This window comes from Strongylocentrotus purpuratus, unplaced genomic scaffold, assembly GCF_000002235.5.
Source record: "Strongylocentrotus purpuratus isolate Spur 01 unplaced genomic scaffold, Spur_5.0 spur5_scaffold_20, whole genome shotgun sequence".
Taxonomy (NCBI): domain Eukaryota; kingdom Metazoa; phylum Echinodermata; class Echinoidea; order Camarodonta; family Strongylocentrotidae; genus Strongylocentrotus; species Strongylocentrotus purpuratus.
In genome coordinates, this window is record NW_022145606.1 from 46833377 (window position 1) to 46856802 (window position 23426).

At 37.2% G+C, this 23426-nt stretch overlaps 1 protein-coding gene across 1 annotated transcript; it reads right to left on the reverse strand.

Moving 5' to 3' along the window:
• Positions 1–17413: 17413 nt before the first annotated feature.
• LOC115927758 (E3 ubiquitin-protein ligase SH3RF1-like) lies at positions 17414–21606 on the reverse strand. Its single transcript, XM_030994007.1, has 4 exons — positions 21412–21606; positions 20754–21014; positions 19208–19290; positions 17414–17420 (listed from the first exon to the last, which is right to left on the reverse strand). Exons 1-4 carry the CDS (start codon positions 21604–21606, stop codon positions 17414–17416), a joined length of 546 nt encoding a protein of 181 aa, XP_030849867.1.
• Between the last annotated feature and the right edge of the window lie 1820 nt (positions 21607–23426).

Here is a 23426-nt window from a genome sequence, read left to right on the forward strand (position 1 = left end):
GACGTCGAACATTTCAGTTTGCCTGACAGTCGTCAAAATCAACGTCGCCACTTGTATTCCGTCGACAAGTCTTCGCAGCGTGTTTTGAAAGACATTGAAGTTTGGATATCTTATTTATATCTCATATATTCTCAATTCAAAAGTTCATTCTATTTTGTATTCAAACAAAACTATGTGCTTGTTTGTTTGAATTAATACGTGAAAGGAATATTCACATTCATACTTTGGTACTGCGTTCAATTTATTGACCAGTCAGGTTTTTCTTCGTTTATAACTGCATACATCTTTACTTTGTAAAATGTGATACCAGTTCAATTGTTGGATTATAAATATAATTTATTGAACTGTAATTATTTTGTTTCCAAGTTCTATTTATTCTGAGAGATCATAGAGTTAGAAAGTTTCGGGATGTTGAGTCGCCGTGATTGATTGATTGTGGTGTTGAATTCCTTATCTTTAAAAACATATCTATACCGTACACCACACTCCCATAATTTAGAAAAGTCAGTTTCGTCCCAACAAGTTATTATTCAGATAACTCCTTCTCTCTGTTTACTCTGTGTGTACCCAGTAGTCTGCAGAATATCGGCGTACCCCCCACAAAAAAGGTCCCGGAAGTTGAACCCCCCCCCCCTCCACCAACATCCGCCTTCATTTATAATGCAATCATTAAGGTTATAACTCAGAGAGTTTTGTTGGTGTGAAGAGTCTTTCAATTCAAAGTCCATGGCATGTTGACCAAGAGGGCGACAGATAAGGATGACTTTTAATATGGACGATGCCTTCAAATCACACTCAACTTCCGATTAAAATATTAAACATGATACATATACTAGTGAAGGGGAAATAACCGAGTCCCTGGGAAATGTTGGCTGGAAAGGAAATATTCCTTCGTCGACGACGAAGAAAAGCAAGCAGATTGAACTTAAAGGCCCTCAGATTTTGATGAAAACTCGAAAACGAGTCTGTCGTTTTATGCAAAGAATGTTCAAGACAGTATGACATCATTCGATGTAGTACGGATAGTCTTTACTCATACTAATGTCCATGGAACATCATTATCATGGGTAAAGTCATCTTCTGGTTTTTCGATTTCTTATTGATTGCTGACGTTTATATACGCTTGCCGTTATAACCGCTGACATATTATACGAATATCATCCACAGAAGCTTCCACATACCTCCTGCATGTATTCTATAAAATATATACTTTTGATGATTCGGTCTTTCACTTCTTTGGGATTTTTTTCTTCACACCAATGACACTGGACAAAGAACTATTTCTGGAAATGTCAATGTCAAAATTCATACTTCAAGTTTATTTAAGAAAATATAATTCAATTGAACATGAAATATGTAACATAATTGTAATGGAACATGATAACTGACATAGTTTCAATTATAATAATAATTATGCTTTTATAACGTAATACTGCAGGAATGTCTCTAAGCTCTTACATTTCTTGCAACTCAATGTATCAAAAACTAAGGAAATGATCGTAGACTTCCGTAAGAACGTACCGGATGACCATGTACCTCTCTCCATACATAATGATGTAATAGAACAAGTGAAGGAATATAAATACTTGGGTACTACCATAACAAACAGACTGGATTGGTCAAGCAATGTACATGCCACACAAAAGAAAGCTAATCAGAGGTTATTTTTCTTGAGACAACTCAAGAAAATGCACCTAGATAACACTCTTCTTGTGTTGTTTTATAAGTCGATAATCCAGTCCATTCTATTGTTTGATTTGATTTGTTTTTATGGCAACCTTACATGTTACAGTAAGAAAGCGCTAGACAGACCACGGAAAATAGCTCAGAGAATCATTGGTATAGCACTGCCCAACATGGAAAAGTTGTATGGTGAAAGTTCACTAGCTAAGATCAAGCGAATTATGAAAGATCCAACCGATCCTTTGTTCAGTCATTTTAGTTACAACAGATCTGGTGTTCGTCTTTGTGTCCCCCGTACCAAGCGGGTTCGCTTTAAAAACTCGTTTGTCCCCGATTCCATCCACATGTTTAATAGTAAAGTAATAAGATGAGAGGATTCCTGAAGGTAATGGGAGGGGGCGATACCGTTAATGTATTTTGGTACAAAGTATACTTTAACATTTAATATGATTAATATTATTCATACATAAGTATTTAAATTAAATATACAGTTGTTAATGAGACCATAATGATCATGTGTAATTTAAAAAATGTTCAATTGACCTATGCTTTATGTACTGTATATAGATGTAACCATGTGAAAAAAGAATTTCCACTTAAATGTGGACAATAAAACAAATCAATCAATCAAAGATAATAAATGAAGCTAATTAATCTACTATGAAAGAATCAAAAACCTAGTGAGGGAGGGAAAAATTTAATTTAATGCATATCATAATATCAAGATAAACTACATGTAGTAGAAATTAAGGTATATAATACACTGATTTATTTTCCAATTCAAAATATAACTAAGAATTCTTAATAACTAATATGGATCTCGTACACACATTTAATGCATATGCGACAAATAATAACTTAAATAGTTTATTTATATACACCAAAATGTTAAGGCTAACGCTATAAGTACATATAGCTAATCAATGTCACATTACATAATTAATCCTTAAATGAATCAATTCATTGATTGAACATGAAATTCACAACATAGCTGTGTTCTCTTCACATCGTTGGGCTATATACTAAAATATAATTCTTCTCCCCCCCCCCCCTCCCCTACTATACAGCGGAGTTACTTGCTATCGGTATAGTGTAACAATGTGAAACATGACTTATTGTTCCAAACTAAATCATCGGTTTCATTGTCATATTTACTCTGTTTACCTTGCAACGGACACAGTACAGGGATTTATATCTGTTTTTGTAACGATATATGTACATATGTACACCCAATAATTAAAAGCTAATCATTAAGTCGCTTCTATTAGGATTAGAATGTAAACAATGAACCACGAACAAATGAAATGGCACTCTTAAATCTGTTACCTTTTCTCAAAAGATCCCTCATCTTTTTCTTTCTCTTCTCTCTGTCGAGTTCCCAAGCTTGTTCCTTTAAATTTCCCGTTTTCTGTCTTTCTAATTGAAAAGATTTGTTTATGTTCATTATAAATTTAAGGTGCAATATGTTACACAATTCTTATTACTTTCTAATCTTAGTTGTTGTTCCTTGCCACGTTATGTGAATGTATTGTTTTTTAATTACAATTACAATAAAAATATGAACTGAATTACAAAGAATTTTCTTTCAACAAACCTAGCCGAATGAATGACTGAATGAATAAATGAATTATAAATGCATGGTAAGCAAAGAGAGATAGAGGGAGGAAACTAGGTATCGTACAGAGTAAGGCCCTTAAAAAAGGGTTTACCCACAGTTACAGTAAACAATTATGGATAATTATATAAAAATAAGTGTACTGATGTCCTAAATTATCGAAATTTCCTTGGAACAAAAACAAACAAAGAAACGAAAATAGAATTATGCCTTCACCATGATAACCAATGTATGAATTAAGTCAACAAACTTGGACAAACTGCATATCTATAATACCTTGCATATTTAAACAAAACACGATACAAACAAAACATAATTAATCGGTCAACAAAAAGAAAGCAATATAATACATCGGAGTCTAGACGGACTATCACATTTCTGCACAGGCTTGCAAGGCAGAGGCACTGATATGACAGCATTCGCGAGTTGTAAACTTCCGACATTCGATGAACCATCATCTCATAATAATATTATTCGGGCAACAGGTGCCCCATATATCCTAATCGCTGGGCAAAATATCCTCCTATTCAGACAACGAGGTTCCTGAACATAAATTTTCATCTGGTGTATGTTGGTGACTATTATGAGCTGTGACAACGGAGACCAGGCAAGAGTAGATAATATTCATATGGTTCATGTATTCCATTTGACCTCATAGCAATCTAAAATGGTTGGGTTGTGTAAGTTTGTTAAACTCCACGTTTCGTCTGCAAAACTGAAATTCACACCCATGTCTCATGGAAGATGTAAAGCCTAACATCAGTGCATAAAGCAATCTCACCCGTCTTGAATGATTGCAAAAAGCCATAACTTGATTTCGTTATCTTGAAATCAGTGAGAATGTTTTTGATGTATTTTAGCTCTTTTGTGAACTGGTCGATGCTCAGCAGACCCTGGCCGTGCTTAACCCATGCAATGATAACTGAATCATCCTGACACCCAGCAGGGTAAGGGATATAACCATCTTTGCTGATGCTATGAATGATAGCACCAGACACATCGTTGATCACGTGTACCTTTCTAAAACCATCCTGAACGACAATCGTTTGACTGGATGTCATCGCAAACATCTGGCATGGTATAAATCCCTTACACATTATCTCTCGTATTGCCTTCCCCCCCCCTTCTGGCTTGAAAACCTGTATTTTCTTGCTTAGAATGTTACCTCTGAAGATCAGCCCATCCTTGCCTACAGTGAGACCACCGTACTTGTCTTTCGCAACACCCATTGTCTCAAACGTTACATCAAGCTTTTCACAAAGCTCTGTGTACAAGGAAATTATGTTATAAACGTCGCATATGACGTATCCACCATTAGGCATGGCGTGTAAGGCCCTAACGTTAACAGATTTCAGAATGCTATCTTGCAAGACGCCCTCAGAGGAATATATGACTATTCCTCCCTTGTCACAACCAACAGCCATCTTATTGTTTGGTGATATTGCCATCCCGTTCGTGCTTTTTCCAGCAGGCAGTGGAGCTTCCGTGCGCAGAACCCATTTAGACTCCTTTTGTCTTAGGTGGCCCAACTGGAGTTCATCCGATCCCTGACTCCTGAAGCTAATTCTTTCACCTTCCTCAGCAGTTCTTCTGGGCAGCTCCTCATCTGGCCCAACCTTGTTTAGAAGCTCTTCCAGCTGTTGACACATCGCTTTATGTGCGGTCAGAACCTCCTTTTGGAGAGGAAAATTAAGACCATCCTTTACCAAGTCCAGAACCTTCTTAATCTGGTCTATCTGCTTACGAATCGGCTTCTCCACGTCTCCCAATGAAGTCTTAAGTTTCCCTAGCTTGTGTTCGACTTCATTTTTCAACACCGTCTTTCTTTCCTTCAGTTTCTCAACTGATTCCTCAAAGGTCGCATCTATTTCATCATTGAGTTTTTCCTGTACTTTATCCACCCTTTTACGCTGGTCTTCAACGAAAGTAAAATACTTGTCAACGTTGCGTATCTTTGCATTTGCTTTAGATGCAAGTTTGTCGACGTGATTCTTTTGCTCGGTTTCATGTTCGCCTGCTTCCATGATAGTGTGAGCATCCTTTGCATGCTATAATAAGCCACACATGCTGCAGACATACTTGTTACAGTTGCGACAAAAACATTCTTCATCGTAGTTCGGATGTTTTCGACATTTGTTCCATTTTCTTTGTAATGAGTTGTTTTCTTGTTTACGGTTGGTCTCCACATCTTCAACAAGTGATCTGACTCTAATGTTTGAATGCAGTCTACCCACGTCTCCACCATGAACCAAAGTCTCCTCCCTGCACGTAGGACACAACAGCTTTCCACGAGATTCCAGGAGAGTCTCAAGACAACCCTTGCAGAAGGTATGGGAGCAGGTCAGGATCTTGGGTTCCTTGAAGAAGCTCAGACAGATAGGACACTCCAGGTTTTTCTTATTGACAGCCTCCATTTGGTATATTGAAGTAGCCATCATCGACAGCTCAAGCACACGACCTGACAGAGTTAGACAAAAGATCGGTTAATTAACAAGTCAACTCAATCAAAAGCGTAAAAAAGTTGTAAATATCTAGCTGGCTATTATTGCACTGAAAAATATTAAACATAATGCATTCCATAATTAATAGGTCCTATAGCTACCTGGTACAACATTATACATTTACTTTACGCTACTTCTTACGTTACAAAGTAGCTCTAAAGGCGACTCTGCTTTCAATAAGCCGTATTATGATAATGTCTCATTCAGCAATGCAGTTGTATGAGTATGTATTGTTATCGAGTGGGAATTTCCACTGACATTCAAAACAGGAAGAATTATATTGAACCTTTGCACTTGTGATCCTTCCGCTTAACCGAAACGTTCACCCACGCACATCGAAGCAATCCCTCTTGCCATTACAAGTTAATTGATTATGATTTTGTTTCCCCATAGGGGTAGGATTTCTCACTCAAAAATATTTCATGGATCTCACACCCCAGATAAATGCCTCTAATAAAATCTGACAGATGCTCCTTTTCCTAATTTGTAATAGGTGCCCATTTTCTTTCTCTTAAGTGCCCCTTTTCAGATACGAGAAGTGCACCCTTACCATCTCCGATAAGTGCCCTTCACTTCTCATAAATGCACCTTATCAAATCTCACCTTTCATTTTAACAAGTGCCTGTTTTCCTTTGTATGCCATCTTTTCATTATTACAGTTCCCCCTTTTCATCTCTGCTAATTGCCCCTATTCCAATTTGAGAGGTGACCCTTTTATATTGACCCATGTCTCCTTATCCCTTTCAATAAGTGCCAATCAAAACAGTGTGATCAGATGAAAATAAATTTAATCCGGAAAATCATAATCATAGTTTAAAAAGCGATCACCATCATAGGCTTATATCACAAAACTTAATTAGTAAGGTAAATAATTGTATAACTCGAAGAAATATCCCGATGGTAAACTTCAAGAAAGAATCTGTGCACGTCAAACGCGTTGACCAACTCAGAGGGCGCTGTGTACTTATTGGTCACTACATGGATTAAGGTAACCGTTGCTCCTGAAGAGAGTCCAAAGATCACTCCCATTTCAGTAAAGGCTGTCCCCCTCCCGGATAAGAGTAATGACCAGTGGCGTAATTATGGGGGAAAGGGGTGCAAGGAGGAAGGAAATGCGCTACACACAAAAAGGTGAGACCAGGGGGGGGGGGGGGATAAGGACAAGGAAGGTGAACTTGAGATGATATAAGGAGATACTATGCTCGATAATGCCCTTTATATATTATATGTATGTGAATACACCTCTAACAACAGATTATGTTAAAGCAAAGTCACGATTCGATTTCATATTGAGTATTAAACCTGTAAACTGAAAACGATTCTCAATGTTTAACGTTCGTAAATATCCCAATTACAATGGCTACATAATTTCATTAACTTTACCATATTTATATTCTTTTAACAAGGTAAAACATAAAACAATCCGTTATTCTTGTGTATCTAAGTATTTAATGTTAAATAGGATCAGTATAATAAGCATAAAGATAAAAAAGAGTATCTCAATCATTATGGTACTCTGAGATTTAATTTAAGAAATATATAATTGTGCCAAAACTGTTTACTAGCGTATCGATTTCCTTGATTCTCTATTTATAATCTTATTGATTATTGTTTAATAGAAATGATTATTCTCACTGTAGTCATAAGAGACCACTCCATGACAAATTTGGGGTCCTGGGTTGAGCGAATTGTATTCTGTTTCACAAACAGAGTTGAGAATTGATGGTAGTTTCAAGTTCTTTGCTTATTCGCTCTCAGCAAAGTTAAAGCAACGATGATTGTGGTGATGATAATCCTAATAGTGATAGTAATAGTAATAATAACTTCTGGATTGATGAAGAAACAGCTCTTATACAGTGTTTAAAACATTATTTTGATAGTCCGGTTTAGGGCTTGCAATTACTAGAGGCCTGTGTGGGTTATTTAGTAAGCAATTTTGCCGATATTGCTTTTTTTGGTCTGCCTAGGAAAATAGTGCGTTTGGTATTGTGTTGATTGCAAACGTTTTAAGGTTGTAATCACAGACACAGAGAAGAAAAAGAAATGCAAATCAAGTTGTTCCCACTGTAACAGGTCAAGGAAACCGAGAGAGTACGTAATTTAAGAGTCCTCCTTCCTCGCTCGCAACATTTAGAAATAAGATGATTTCAGGCAACCAAGTGCCTGAATACCTCCATACCTATTATTCTAATTGACAGCGAGGTATCCAAATATATTTCATATCTTTTATATTAAAATTACATTTGGGCAATGAGATGGTCGATTATCATCGTATTCGTGTATCGAAGTGACTGAATAATTATATGAATTGTTGTATTTATGTACTTCTTGGCGAGGTACCCGCAATATTTTGTTAAACCCTAATAAAATGTCATTTTTATAGAATCAATTGTGCCCGTACGTGTATACATAGCAAAAGCTGAGTGCCAGAGTGATGCAAAATGAACCTTCTATGATGAATTTGGAAATGAGGTGACGCGTTTTTTTTGGGTTTTTTTTTAAAGGGGTGAAGTAACAAAAATAACCACAGATTGAAAAACACTGATCTAATTTCATCTTCCTCTTTCTGGTACCTCTTCGTTAGGATCTATACATGACTTTGAAAAGCACTCTAATCTTTTTTTTAATAAGTTCAGAATCAGATTAGCGAAATTTGAAATAAAACGGACCAATAATGAGACAGTTGTGACAGATTGACAAATGAGATCACTAAAGCTATGCGAGTCTCAAATTGGCTATTTGGCCATTAATTTCTGGGTTTTCTCCAAACTGAAGGTCCCTTCAGGGGCGCTCCTCAAAATAATATATGGATAGCTTAATATCGTATTTCCTCTAGAAAGAATAGGCCCTCTCGAGTCATACATTATGTAGAAAAAACATGAATATTTTAGATAGTTTTTTGTTGTTGGAACAAATGGGAAGTCATCACAGTGATCAATGTAGTCAATCTGAAGTTCCCTTACTATACAACTTTCAAAAATATAAAACGAGACCTCCATATTTCGTCATCTGATAATTGTAGTGACAGATCATTTACCCATTTGAGATGTTGATCTGTTTCGGACAAAGCAATAGTATAACTACGTATAAAAATAGAGTAACATAGTTTAAAAACTTGTTTGTGTTTTCAGGAAATTATGTAATTGATCATCATGTGGTTCACTTAATTCATTTTTTCCTATAGATTGACTCCTTATTTCCCTTTTCCATTCATTTGGGATAGCAGATATAAGTTAATTATATGCCATAATAGGTACATAACCATATTTCAAGTAATTTCGCCGGGTCGTCGTAAAACAAGTGTCTGCCCGAGTTTCGATTGCGTTTGCGCTAAATTAACGAAGATTGATGTTGTTCTTTTATTTATATATATTGCGCCCTCTTGCATTTGAAACTAATAAATGATGATAAATCTAATCATAAACATGTATAATAACACTCTTGAAAAACATTTTTTTTTCTTCATCCTTATTTTTTCTCTCATTCTCCATCAAGAGTATTTGAGACAGGGCTAGAAGGCTGCAGCCCCTCGATACTTTTGAATGGGAAATCGGATAACCGTCATGCCATCAGCAAGGCGCTATGTCAGTAGTTTCCCATTTCGAATAATCTAATCTACCGGTAGTTAAATTTCTATATATTGCGTATAAGTACTCTTAAATATAAAAACACACAAGTGCACATTGAGACAAGACTCCCCCCCCCCCCTCCTCACCATATATTTATATAATCTTATTTCTTTGATTTTGTTGTTATTGTTGTTGAATACTTTTCTTCAGTATTATTTTCTTGAACTGGATGACTTCGGTAATTCGAGGATAAGGTATTTTCGGTTGAACAATGATTATTCAAACTTTCTCTATTTCTCTATAGTCTGTGGTAAATGCTCAATGCATATAGTAAATTCCTTTGTTTAAAATTGAATACTTTTATGTGTTGTTATGATCATGAGAGTCGATAGTGTTTAGTGAATTCATGGGATTCAACCCCTAACTGAATGAAGCAGCTATCTTTCTGTGGGTGGTAGGGCGTGGAAGGGAGAGGTAGTAATCCCAGAAATTTAGAATGTTTGACATCATTTTTAGTCACTACGCAGGCCCGTAACTAAGGGGGGGGGGGGAAGGGGGCAATCAAGGGCGCCGCTAGACCTTTTTCAGTGTGGGGGGGGGGGGGTGTAGACGATTCGTTGTACCGTCCTCGACTCTTAATCCTTGTCTGAATTTAGTTGTCCCCCCTCCCGCGTCAAGCGCGGAAGCTTTGACGTTTCATTAAATTATTATAGATATCAGACGATTTGTTGTACCGTTCTCTTAATCTTTGTTTGAATTCAGTTTTTCTCCTGCGGAATACCGACACAGCTGACCCGAAACAGCAACATATAATATGCGTATTTTGATTGCCCCCTCTCTCTTTTTTTTTACTCCCACTCCTCCTCTCTCAGGCTCTTACCCCCCCCCCCCCCCCCCTCTCTCTCCTCTATTTCATGCCCCATTTATTTTGTACCCTTTCACTCTTTTTCTTTTCTTCTTCCTTTTCTCCTTTTTTTTCTTTTCCTTTCCTCTCCTTTCTCTTTTTTTGTTTTCCTTTCTTTTTCCTCTTTTCCCCACTTTTTCTCTCGTTTTTTCCCTCCCCTTTTCTCATTTCCCCGACGGCAATGCAATTTTACCGACAATATCCCGACAGGTGGGGTTGTCCCCCCCCCCCCCTTGCTAGCGACAAGAGGTCCGCTTAAAACAAAAATCACACTGATTGGAACCGTTTAGGTGTTCAAAACTTAAAGGCCCTCAGCATTTGATGAAAACTCAAAAACGAATCTGATGCTAAGAATGCTGAAGACAGTATGACGTCATTCGCTGGAGTAAGGATAGTCTTTCCTCACATACTAGTGTCGATGGAACATCTTTATCATGGCAACAGTCGTCTTCTGGTTTTCCGATTTCTTCTTGGTAGTTGACCTTTACGCTTGCCGTTATAATCGCTGACATATCATCCGATTATCATCTAGAGAAGCTTTCACATACCTCCTGCATGGATTCTCTGAAATCAATACTTTTGATGACGCTGTCTTTTACTTACTTTGGAACTGTTTTTCCTTCACACCAATGACACTGGACAAAGTACTATTTTCTGAACATGTCAGAGACCAAATCCATACTTTAAGTTTATTCCTTCTATTCCCTTTAAGTAAATATTACTGCTTTCAACATGAAATATGTGACATAATTTGAATGGAACATGATAACTGACATAATTTCAACATAATAATAATTATGCTTTAATAGCGCAATAATGCAGGGATGACTCTAAGCTCTAACAAAGATAATAAAAGAAGTTTATTAATCTTCTATGAAAAAATCACAAACATAATGAGGAAAGGTAAAAGTAACTTGAATGCATATCAGCATAACAAGATAAACTACATGTAGTAAACAAATAAGGTATATAATACACTGATTTCCTTTCCAATTCAAAATATAACTAGGAATTCTTAACAAATTAATGTATCACAAACATAATGCATATTCGACAAATAATAGCTTATACCTTAAATAGTTTAGCCTCGGGGCGAAAGCACGATCATTTAACGTCCCCTTGAGCGTATAAAAACAACTTTGTCTCTCATAACAGTCATTATTACTATAATATGGTTAATTCATTTACACCAACATTACAAGTCTAACATCATAAAGTACAAAGAGCAAATCAATATAACATTCAATATTTCATTCTTAAATAAGTAAATTTAATTTGAATTAAACCTGAAATTCAAAACATAGGTGTGTTCTTTTAACACCGTTAGGCTATAAACTGCCCCACCCCTCCCTCTTATTTTCTATACAGAGGGGTTCCTTGCTACCGGTATAGTGTAAGGATGTGAACATAATCTATATTTCCAAACTAAATTATCTGTATCTATTTCACTGTCATATTTACTCTGTTTACTTTTCAACGGACATAGTACAGGTATTTATATCTGTTTTTGTAACTACGTATATACTATATATAAATATATATATACCCAATTATTAAATGGTAATCATTTTAAATATAAATCATGAACAAATGAAATGGCACTCTTGAACATTTTACCTTTTTTTTCAACAGATCCCTTATCTTCCTCTTTCTCTTCTCTCTATCGTGTTCCAAAGTTTGTCTCTTTTCATTTCTCGTTTTCTGTCTTTATGATTCGAAATATTTGTTTAAATTTACTATAAATTTGAGGTGCAATATGTTTAACAATTCATCTTCATTTCTAATCTGCATTGTTGTTCCTTGTTATTTTGTGTGAATGTATACAGTGGTCTTTGATATAATTTTAACAATGCAAATATGTAAAGTTTGAATGTATCAGTCTGTGGATGTACAAGGGATTTTCTTTCAATATACCTAACCGAATAAATGACTGAATGAATAAATAAATTATAAATGCATGATCAACAAAGAATGATAGAGGAAGCTACGGAAATCACGGATTGTACAGAATAAGGCCCTTAATATTTTTTTACGCACATATCCAGTAAACAATAATGGATAATGATATTGAAATAAATGATGTCCTAAATTATAAAATGTCCTTGGAACAAACAAAAAACAAAGAAACAAAACAATTTTGCCTTTACCATGATAACCAATACGTGAAATAAGTAAACACAATTTGACAAACAATATATCTATAATACCTTGCATATTTTACAACAAACATTTTCGGATACGTTGTAATATTTTGAGAACAATTATTTGCTGACGTTGCCACTGTACCTTGAGCACTTAGAGAATCTTTCCAGTATTCCACATATCATCAAATGAGGCAGCTGATCATCCCCCGTAATAGCGGGAATGCATGACTGTGTATTATATCTACAATGTGTGCTTTCAGTCGATTAGAAGGTGTGCTACCTCCTCCCCTCGTCTTTGATTTTGATTATCTACCTATATCTGTCTATACAATAACCGCCATTTGCAATAATGAGCGCACGTCTTGATACTTCATAAGCATAAACTTACATAGTCTACTGTCGACAGTATAATGAAATGAAACATTACGATAGCATTATAATAGAGCGGAGTCTAGATCGACCATTTGATTTAAATCACATTTTGGCACAGGCTTGAAGGCAAGGCAGAAGCACTGAAAGGACTGTATCCGGGAGTTTTAAATATCCGACACTCGATGAACCATCATCTCATAATTCAGGCAAAGAGGTGCCCCATCATATCCTAATTATTGGGCAGCAAGGAACCCAAATATCCTCTTATTCAGACAACGAGGTACCTGAATTATTATTTTATCTGGTGTATGTTGGTGACTATTATAAGCTGTAAAAACGGAGACCAGGCAAAAATAGATAATGTTGATATGGTGCATTTATACCATTTGACCGAATAACAATCTAAAATGGTAAGGTTTCGTAAGTTTGTTAAACTCCACGTTTCATCTGCAAAACAGAAATTCAAATCCATGTCTCATGGAAGATGTAAAGCCTATTAATAGTGCAGAAAGCAATCTCTCCCGTCTTGAATGCTTGTAAAAAGTAATTATCATAGTATGATTTCTCTATCTTGAAATCAGTGAGAATGTTTTTGATGTATTTGAGCTCTTTTGTGTACTGATTGATGCTCAGCAGACCCTGGTCGAGTTTAGCCCATGCAATGATAACTGAATCATCCCGACACACAGCAGGGTAAGCCGAAACACCATCTTTGTTGATGCTATGAATGATAGCACCAGACATATCGTTGATCACTTCTACACGATGCTGAAAGGTGATAGGTCCCTTAACGACAATCGCTTGACTGGATGTCATCGCAAACATCTGGCATGGTACAAATCCGTCACACGTTATCTCTCTAATTGCCTTCCCCCCTTCTGGCTTAAATACCTGTATTTTGGGGCAAATTACACAGTAACCTATGAAGATGAGCCCATCCTTGCCTACAGTGAGACCGCCATATCCAACTTCCGTTGTCTCAAACGTTACATCAAGCTTTTCACAAAGCTCTGTGTACAAGGAAATTATGCTATTAGGGTCGCGTATGACGTATCCACCATCAGGCATGACGTGTACGGCCATAACTTTAACCGACTTCAAAATGGTATCTTGTATGGTGCCCTCAGAAGAATAAATGAATATTCCTCCATTGTGACATCCAACAACCATCTTATTGTTTGGTGATATTACCATCCCGGTCATGCTTTTTCCAGCAGGCAGTGGAGCTTCTGTGCGAAGAACCCATTTAGACTTCGTATGTGTAGGGACCTCCCTGGTATGTGTTAGCTGGCCCAACCGGAGTTCATCCGATCCCTGACTCCTGAAGCCAATTCTTTCATCTTTCTCAATAGTTTTTTTGAGCAGCTCCGCATCTGGCCCAATCCGGTTTAGAAGCTCTTCAAGCTGTTGACACATCGTTTTATTTGGGGTAAGAGCCTCTGTGTGTATAGGAGAACTAAGACCACTCCTGACCAAGTCCAGAACCTTCTTAATCTCGTCTATCCGCTTACGAATCGGCTTCTCCACGTCTCCCAATGAAGTCTTAAGTTTCCCTAGCTTGTGTCTTACTTCATATTTCAACACCCTCTTTCTTTCCTTCAATTTCTCAACTAATTCCTCAAAAGTCGCATCTATTTCGCAATTGAGTTGTTCCTCTGCGTGTTGCATACTTTTACGCTGGTCTTCGATGAAAGTAAAGTACTTGTCAACGTTGCGTATCTTTGCATCTGCTTTAGATGCAAGTTTCTCGATGTGATTCTTTTGCTCAGTTTCATGTGCGCCTGCTTCCATGATAGTGTGAGCATTCTTTACATGCTCTAATACGCCACACATGCTGCAGACATACTTGTTACAGTTAAGACAGAAACATTCTTCATCGTAGTTCGGATGTTTTCGACATTTGTTCCATTTTCTTTGCCATGATGCGTTTTCTTGATTACAGTTGGAAATAAATACCTGGCCCTGGGTCTCCACATCTTCAACAAGTGATCTGACTGTTATGTTTGGTTGCAGTCTACCCACGTCTCCAGCAGGAACCGAAGTCTCCTCCCTGCACGTAGGACACAACAGATTTCCACGAGACTCCAGGAGAGTCTCAAGACAACCCTTGCAGAAGGTATGGGAGCAGGTCAGGATCTTGGGTTCCTTGAAGAAGCTCAGACAGATAGGACACTCGAGATTCTTATGGAAAGCCTCATGCTTTAAGGAAGTAGCCATCATTGACAACTCACGCACACGACCTGAGGAAGAAGAACAAAATTTGTGAATTAATTGGGCATTTCAATCAAAACTGTGAAATATTGTGTAAATACTTAGTAGGTTCCTATTATTGCACTGAAAAATGGTAAACATAATGCATTCCATTATTAATAGGGCATACCAGGTACAACATTATGGAATTACTTTACGCTTCTTCTTTAGCACTTACGTTACGAAGTAGTTCTAACGGCGACTATGCTTTCAGTAATTAGAGGCGTATGATATTGTTTTATTTAGCAATGCAATTGTGTGGGCATATCTTTTTTTATCGAGCGGGGATTCCCACTGACATTCATAACAGGAGGTTTTATGTTTAACCTTTGCACTTTTGATCCGCTTAACCGAACCGTTCACCCACGCACATCTCCCGCCTCCCGACTATGATTTGTTTTCCACTAGAGGTGGGAATTTCCACTCATAAATACTCCTTGGATAACATAACACTGATACTATCTGGTACTGCACGGTTTGGTTTCGGTTATATGTATTTGTATAATTTACTTATGCTTGAGTCATGCTATCTGTTATTCAATTTGGGAAATATATGGAAATTGAAATTGAACTTGGTGAAATATTTTAGTGTATTGTTAGGAACGTCATAATGCTGCATTACGCATATACTACTTTCATCTTTGTCTCTTTTCCTTTCCTCCATCTCTTTTTCTTCCATTCTGATCTCTCACATCCTAATATTTCACTTGTGCACTATGCTTGTTTCTCCGGTCTACCACCTCCTTCCATTTCTTTCTTTTGTTGGACTTTGTTGCTGTTGTTGTAAATGCATATTTGCCTTTTGCATGGATTGCCTTTTAAAGAATACGTGCAGGATGAATTGTTGGTGTCCCCCTCTCTATAATCTCTATAATCCTGTCCCAACTGACAAACATTTAATTGAACCCCTCATTGAATTACAATATTTTTGTCATAAGCCAAAGAAAATTGATGACAAGGAATTGAATTGATATTTGTGAAAATTATTGTTATATTACCCTCCACTCTCCTCGGGCACATGTAGGGGTGGGCTGGCACACCTACATGGAGGTAATGTTTCGTAAATATTCGATGATGGTGAGGTGCCCCCTACGTTATTCTATATCTTATCAAGTCTGTTAACTGCAAAATAATAAACAATTGCCCTATAAAATACGTCATAATTTTTGTGCCTGTACTAAACAAGGCACTTGATGAGTGCCAGATGGATGCAAAATAGATATTCTTTGATGAATTTGGTATTGGGGTGACGGGAAACTTTGTAACTATTCAAGGGGTGTCGTGACCGACTTCAAAAAGGTTTTAACAAACGTTATTATATAGTTACCAAGAGCTGGTCTTGCTACATAGCTGCATATTGGTATAAACTGATGTTTGATTATGAGCTAAGGAGTATTAGGAAAAGGTTCAGCTTTGTTCGTCTTTAGTACATCATGTATTGATTTATCTGGAGCCCATCTCTGTTGTCGAGTTTTTCTCTCTCACCCCTCTATCTTCTCCTCCTTCTCCCTCTCCCATTGTTTCCTATTTTCTCTCTCTCATTCTTCCTCCCTACCTCTCGACTCCCTCGCCCACTTTTTCCTCTCTCCCGCTCTCTTCTCCTCGTTCCCCAGCTCTCCCTCTCCGATCCTCTTCCCCCTCTCTCTTCTCTTCTTCCTCTTCCTCCTCCCTCTCCCTTTCTATCATTTCTCTCTCTCTCTCTCTCTCTCACACACACACACACACACACACACTCTTACGCATCCCCCTCCCCTTACTCTCTTTATCTATATTGTAAACAAACCTATACTTACTACAATGATTTGTGGTGACAATAATCATGCAGACAATGGAATAACATAGATCAATCTGTTTGGAAAATAGATGATATTTATTGTTTATTGTATACCTGAACATAGAAATACTATGATAGGAATAACGATCAATTTTGTTTTGACCTTAGGCTCTGACCAGCATTCGCACTTTCACCCATTGTTTGTGTTCTTTTATACATCGTATCTTTCTCAGTCTCATTTGGGTGTCCATTCCTTTGGCTTCTAGATTGCTTTGAGTTCATTATGACTTTCCAGATCTTATGAGAACATCCCTCTGATGTAAAACTCTTTCCACATCATGCTACATTTCAATTACAGTAACCCAGCTCTGTAGACTAGACTCCTTATCAGGATTTTGACCTTTACAGCTGATATGTTAAACGAACATCATCTACAGTAGCTTTCACATAGCTCGTGCATGGATTCTCTAAAAATCAATACTTTTGATGACTGGGTCTTTCACTTTTGGTTTTTTTTCTTCTTCACACCAATGACTCTGAACAAAGAACTGATTTTTCTGGAAATGTCAGTGATCAAATTCATACTTCAAGTTTATTCCATCTATTCCCTATAAGAAAATATAATTGAACATGAAATATGTAATTTAATTTGAATGATAGATATCTGACATAATTTCATCATAATAATAATTATGCTTTTATATTGCAATAATGCAGAGATATCTCTATCCTGTATTACAAAGATAATACAGAAATGTCATTAATCTAATATGAAATAATCATACACATAATGAAGAAGGGGGAAATTATCTTTAATGCATAACAGAATAACAAGATAAACTACATGTATAGTAGAACTTCAGGTATATAATACACTGATTTCCTTTCCAGTTCAAAATATAACCAGGAATTCTTAAATTTTTTAATGAATCTTGTACATACATGTCATGCATATTTGAAAAATATTGCCTTAAATAGGTTATTTATATACACCAAATTTATAAGTCTAACAGCATAAAGTACATAGAGCAAATTAATATAACATTAAATAATTAATCCTTAAATAAGTAAATTTAATTTAAATTGAACATGAAATTCACAATATAGGTGTGTTCTTTTTACATAGTTATACTATAGACTTAAATAACATACTTCCCCCCTTTATACAGCAGATATAGAGAAAGGTAAGGGAGTAAGGGATTGTAGAGAGTGAGGCCCTAACAAGTTTTTACGCACAGATCACGTACACAACTATGAATAATTATATGCAAATAAATGATGTCCTAAATTGTAAAATGTCCTTGGAACAGAAACAAAAAGAGAATTATGCCTTTACCATGACAATCAATACATGAATTGAATAAACAAACTTGGACAAATTGCATATCTATATAAAAATTATAATACCTTGCATATTTTAAAACAAACGTTTTCGGATACATTGTAATATTTTGAAAACATTATTTTGCATTTTTGCTTATGTTGCCGCTACCATGAACACTAAGAGAATATTTCCAGTATTACACATAGCATTGTAAGGAGGCAGCTGCTCATCCCCCGTAATAGCGGGAATGCATGACTGTGTATTATATTTGCAATGTATGCTTTCAGTCGATTACAAGGTGTGCTACCCCATCCCCTCGTCTTTGCTCTTGATTATCTATCTACATCTGTCTATAAAAGCGTAAACGTTACGTGGTCTACTGTCGACGGCATAATGAAATCGGTCAACATTATGAAAGCATTATAATAGAGCGGAGTCTAGATCGACTATTTGATTTAAATCACATTTCTGCAAAGGCTTGAGGGGACTGCATCAGGCAGTTTTAAACTTACGATGAATCATCTCATAATTATTGGGGCAAAGAGGTGCCCCATAATTATATCCGAGTCATTGGGCAGTGAGATGCCCCAATATCCTCCAATATAGACATGCAACGAGGTGCCTGAATATATTTTGTTATCTGTTGTATGTGCTGGTGACTATTATGAGCTGTGACAACGATTAGTATTTATGTTTGATCAACTCCACGTTTCACCCGCAAACTGAAATTTACTCCCATGTCTCATGGAAGATGTAAAGACAATCACTAGTGCGTAACGCAATCTCTCCCGTCTTGAATGCTTGCAAAGAGTTATTACTTGTATGTAATTTCGTTATCTTGAAATCAGTGAGAATGTTTTTGATGTATTTGAGCTCTTTTGTGTACTGAACGATGCTCACCAGACCCGGATGGTGCTTAACCCATGCAATGATAACTGAATCATCCTGACACACAGCAGGGTAAGCCCAATCACCATCTTTGCGGAAGATGCTATTGTAGAACCAAAGTACAGGTTCAGCTAAAATTAAAAAGACGTGAGAAAAGAAAGTGGTATTGTAATTTGAACTCACCGGAAAACTGGAGACTGGAAATGATCCAAAACTTGAAGTGTCTTCTCGACGAATTCACTACGTAGTCTCGTCGATGAAACACTCTGTCAATTCAACAAGGCAAATGCAATACACAATCTTATCGGAAGCTTCGACGAAAACCGAAACTATCAAGAATATATATACAATAATAAGATGTGCTCAGAAACAAAATGGCTGCCTCTGGCTAGCCCAAGCGTAAACCGAAGAAAAAGAATGAATAGCCTACTTGGCGAATTAAACAAATGAAGACTCGTATTTAATCCAGCGAAGAAAAGAAATACTACCGCAGACGATGAAATAGACCGAGAAAAATACAACGTCGCAAAAATCGTACGCGATATGTATGAAGTAAGGAAATGACTAAAACCGTAGACACGTGTAGCTCTGATGAGTACATACGGGATGAGTGGCGATAATCACGCTGCTTAGCCAAAAACACAAGACTATGGAACGCCGTGATTGGCGCTTATAGAAAAACAAACCATGGAGACCACAAAAAGGAAGTGCCGATATAAATAAAAGTTTGTTGACCCCACAATGGGTGTATGGAACACTACACTATGAATGATATCACCAGACACATCGTTGATAACTTTTACATGACACTGATATATATCTGAGACTACATGTACTCTTAACGACAATTGCTTGACTGGATGTCATCGCAAATATCCGCCATGGTACATATCCCTTACACGTTATCTTTCGTAATGCCTTCCCCCCTTCTGGCTTAAATACCTGTATTTTCTGAAGTCCATAGTAACCTATGAAATCAGCCCATCCTTGCCTACAGTGAGACCTCCATCACCACCTTTCGCATTATTCATTAGGGACTTTTAGATTGAGTGGACGAGAACACGACGAACGCCGACTGATCATGCGTGTCAACGTACTCAACTGCCCATGTTGACTACAATGAGAAATCTTTTAGATTTCATTCGGCGATATACATGCATGCAGGAAGTAACACTATGAACATGACGGACAAAGAAAGAGGACAAAATATACAGTTCTTCTTTCTACCCTCAACAATTGCTGTGGTAGAACATCCCTTCACTGCTATTATGTAAAAATGTGTAGAACAGGTGAATATGCATGTGACACCTGTTCCACACATTTTAACATAATAGCAGGGAAGGGATGTTCCTTTGTCTACCTGAGGAACTGTATATTTTATGCGCACGCGGTATATACTAGTACCGTACTAGATTTAGGAAAATCAAGGTTGACGCATTCTCGATCGCCGACTGAGACGACGTGACGCATGCTCAGTGCCTTAAAATGACGTCACACGTTGCAGTCAAAGCTATAGACGTGCAAATCTAAAAGTCCCTAATGTCTCAAACGTTACATCGCGCTTTTCACAAAGTTCTGTGTACAAGGACATTATGTTATTAGTGTCGCGTATGACGTATCCACTATCAGGCATGACGTGTAAGGCCCTAACGTTAACAGATTTCAGAACGGTATCTTGTATGATGCCCTCAGAAGAACATATGACGATTCCTCCCTCATTACAACCAACAGCCATCTCATTGTGGGGTGATATTGCCATCCCGTTCATGTTTTTTCCATAAGGCAGTGGAGCTTCCGTGCGCAGAATCCATGATTTAGAATTCTTTTGTCTTAGCTGGCCCAACTTGAGTCCCTCCGATCCCTGACTCCTGAAGCCAATTCTTTCACCTTCCTCTGCAGTTCTTCTTGGCAGCTCCTCATCTGGCCTAATCTGGTTCAGAAGCCCTTCCAACTGTTGACAGGTCGCTTTATGTGAGGTCACAGCCTCTGTCTGGAGAGGAAAATTAAGACCATCTTTATCCAAGTCCAGAACCTTCTTAATCTCGTCTATCTGCTTACGAATCGGCTTCGCCACGTCTCCCAATAAAGTCTCAAGTTTCCATAGCTTGTGATCAACTTCATTTTTCAACACCGTCTTTCTTTCCTTCAATTTCTCAACTAATTCCTCAAAAGTCGCATCTATTTTATCATTGAGCCGTTCCTGTATGGTATGCACTCTTTTACGCTGGAATTCAACGAAAGTAAAATACTTGTAAACGTTGCGTATCTTTGCATCCACTTTAGATGCAAGTTCCTCGACGTGATTCTTTTGCTCAGTTTCATGTTCGCCTGCTTCCAGGATAGTGTGAGCATCCTTTGACTGTTATGTTTGATGGCAGTCTACCCACGTCTCCACCAGGAACCGAAGTCTCCTCCCTGCATGTAGGACACAATAGCTTTCCACGAGACTCCAGGAGAGTCTCAAGACAACCCTTGCAGAAGGTGTGGGAGCAGGTCAGGTTATTGGGTTCCTTGAAGAAGCTCAGGCAGATAGGACACTCGAGGTTCTTATGGAAAGCCTCATGCTTCAATGAAGTAGCCATGATTGACAACTCAAGCACAGGACCTGCGGAAGAATTTTAAAAATGTGAATCAATTGGCTAACTTATCAAAAGTATGTAATATTTTATAAATAGTAAGCTGGCTATCATTGCACTGAAAAATGTTAAACAAAATGCATTCCATGATTAATGGGGCCTACCCGGTACAACATTCTGAAATTACTTTACGCTTCTTCTTTAACATTTGCGTTACGAAGTAGTGATCTAACTTCGACTATAAATACATGATTTCAGTATTGTAGAGGCGTTTCGTAATGCAGTGGCGGATCCAGGAGAGGGGGGGGGGGCCGTGTTACACCCACAAATGTAATAACGTCCACAAATGTAATAACGCCCACAAATGTAATAACACTTTACCCACAAATGTAATAACACCCACAAATGTAATAACACTTTACCCACAAAATAATTTCACCCACAAATGTAATAACCACTTTACCCACAAATGTAATAATTTCGAATCACCCACAAATGTAATAATGACTTAACCCACAAATGTAATCAATTTGAAGTGATATTTTGTCGAATTTTTTCAAAACTAAAACCCTGTAATAAAGCTTGGGTATAGCGCGCAGTCTTTACTCCAGACCCGGTTATTTCAAAAAATTAAAAAATCTTCAAAACTAAGACCCCATAATCCTTTTCCTGTGGAATAACATGAGAATCGAGCGTTGTCTCTCCTCCAGACACGGTTATTCAAAAGTAAAAACAAAACAAACCAACAACAAATTTTAAACTAAGACCCCATTATCTTCCAAACTAAGACCCGGTAATAAAGCATGGGTTTAGAGCGTAGTTTTTCTTCCAGACCCGGTTATTTCAAAACTTACGTTCATCACATGAAGAAAGGTAATTCATACACGCACTCATGAAAATATATCATCGCAATCCAACGTTTCAAAGTCACTAATAGCGTACATATATATATATATATATATATTATGTTACATATCGTGAACATATTTCATAATCACATGCATAAAACAATCAGCGTCAATATTTAAATACATTTAAGGTCACTTATTCGATTACTTTTTTTTCTACGAACATTGAATTCCAGGATATTTGTGGGCGTTAGAATATTTACATGATAAAACAAAATCGTCGACGGTCAACGAACCATCGGATCGGTCCCTCCTCTGTGTGTTATATATATGGACCATCTTGACTGATTCGTCAGTTCGTGTGACCGCCGACCAATCATTTATTTGTGACGTGTTGTATCCACATATGTAATAATGTAATTTATTTTTAAATGAAGAAAAAAGAGGATTTGTTTAAATTTCTATTTCTTTTGAAATAACCAGGTCTGGAGGAAAGACTACGCTCTATACCCATGTTATTCCAGGTAGCATATATTGGCACGAGCTTTAGTGGAGTCATGAATATTCATTAGTCCCTACGTCACAGACGTGCGGCGTGCGTAGTGTGTCATATAAACATGCACTAGTACACGAGTACGTTTGTAAGTATTAGTACATGTACGTTGCTCCAGAATGAAGAGAATCGCTATAAAGGACGAATTACTCCGTGAAGCCAAGTACGAACAGAGAATTGAAAGCAACTACACTCCCTAATCTAGCTAGTTTTGTTATAACAAATAGGTATTTTTTTCATAATAGTTTACTCTTTCGTGTCTTCATACTAAGGAACTTTTAAAAAGATGATTTGTAGAAAAAAGAAAACTGAAGAAAAGAAAACATGTGCACCCAGCAGTTCAATGCAGTTCCTACCTACCTAGGCCTACCTAAACCCACCTACAAAATATTACTTGCATGTTGCTTGAATAGTTGACAGCCACA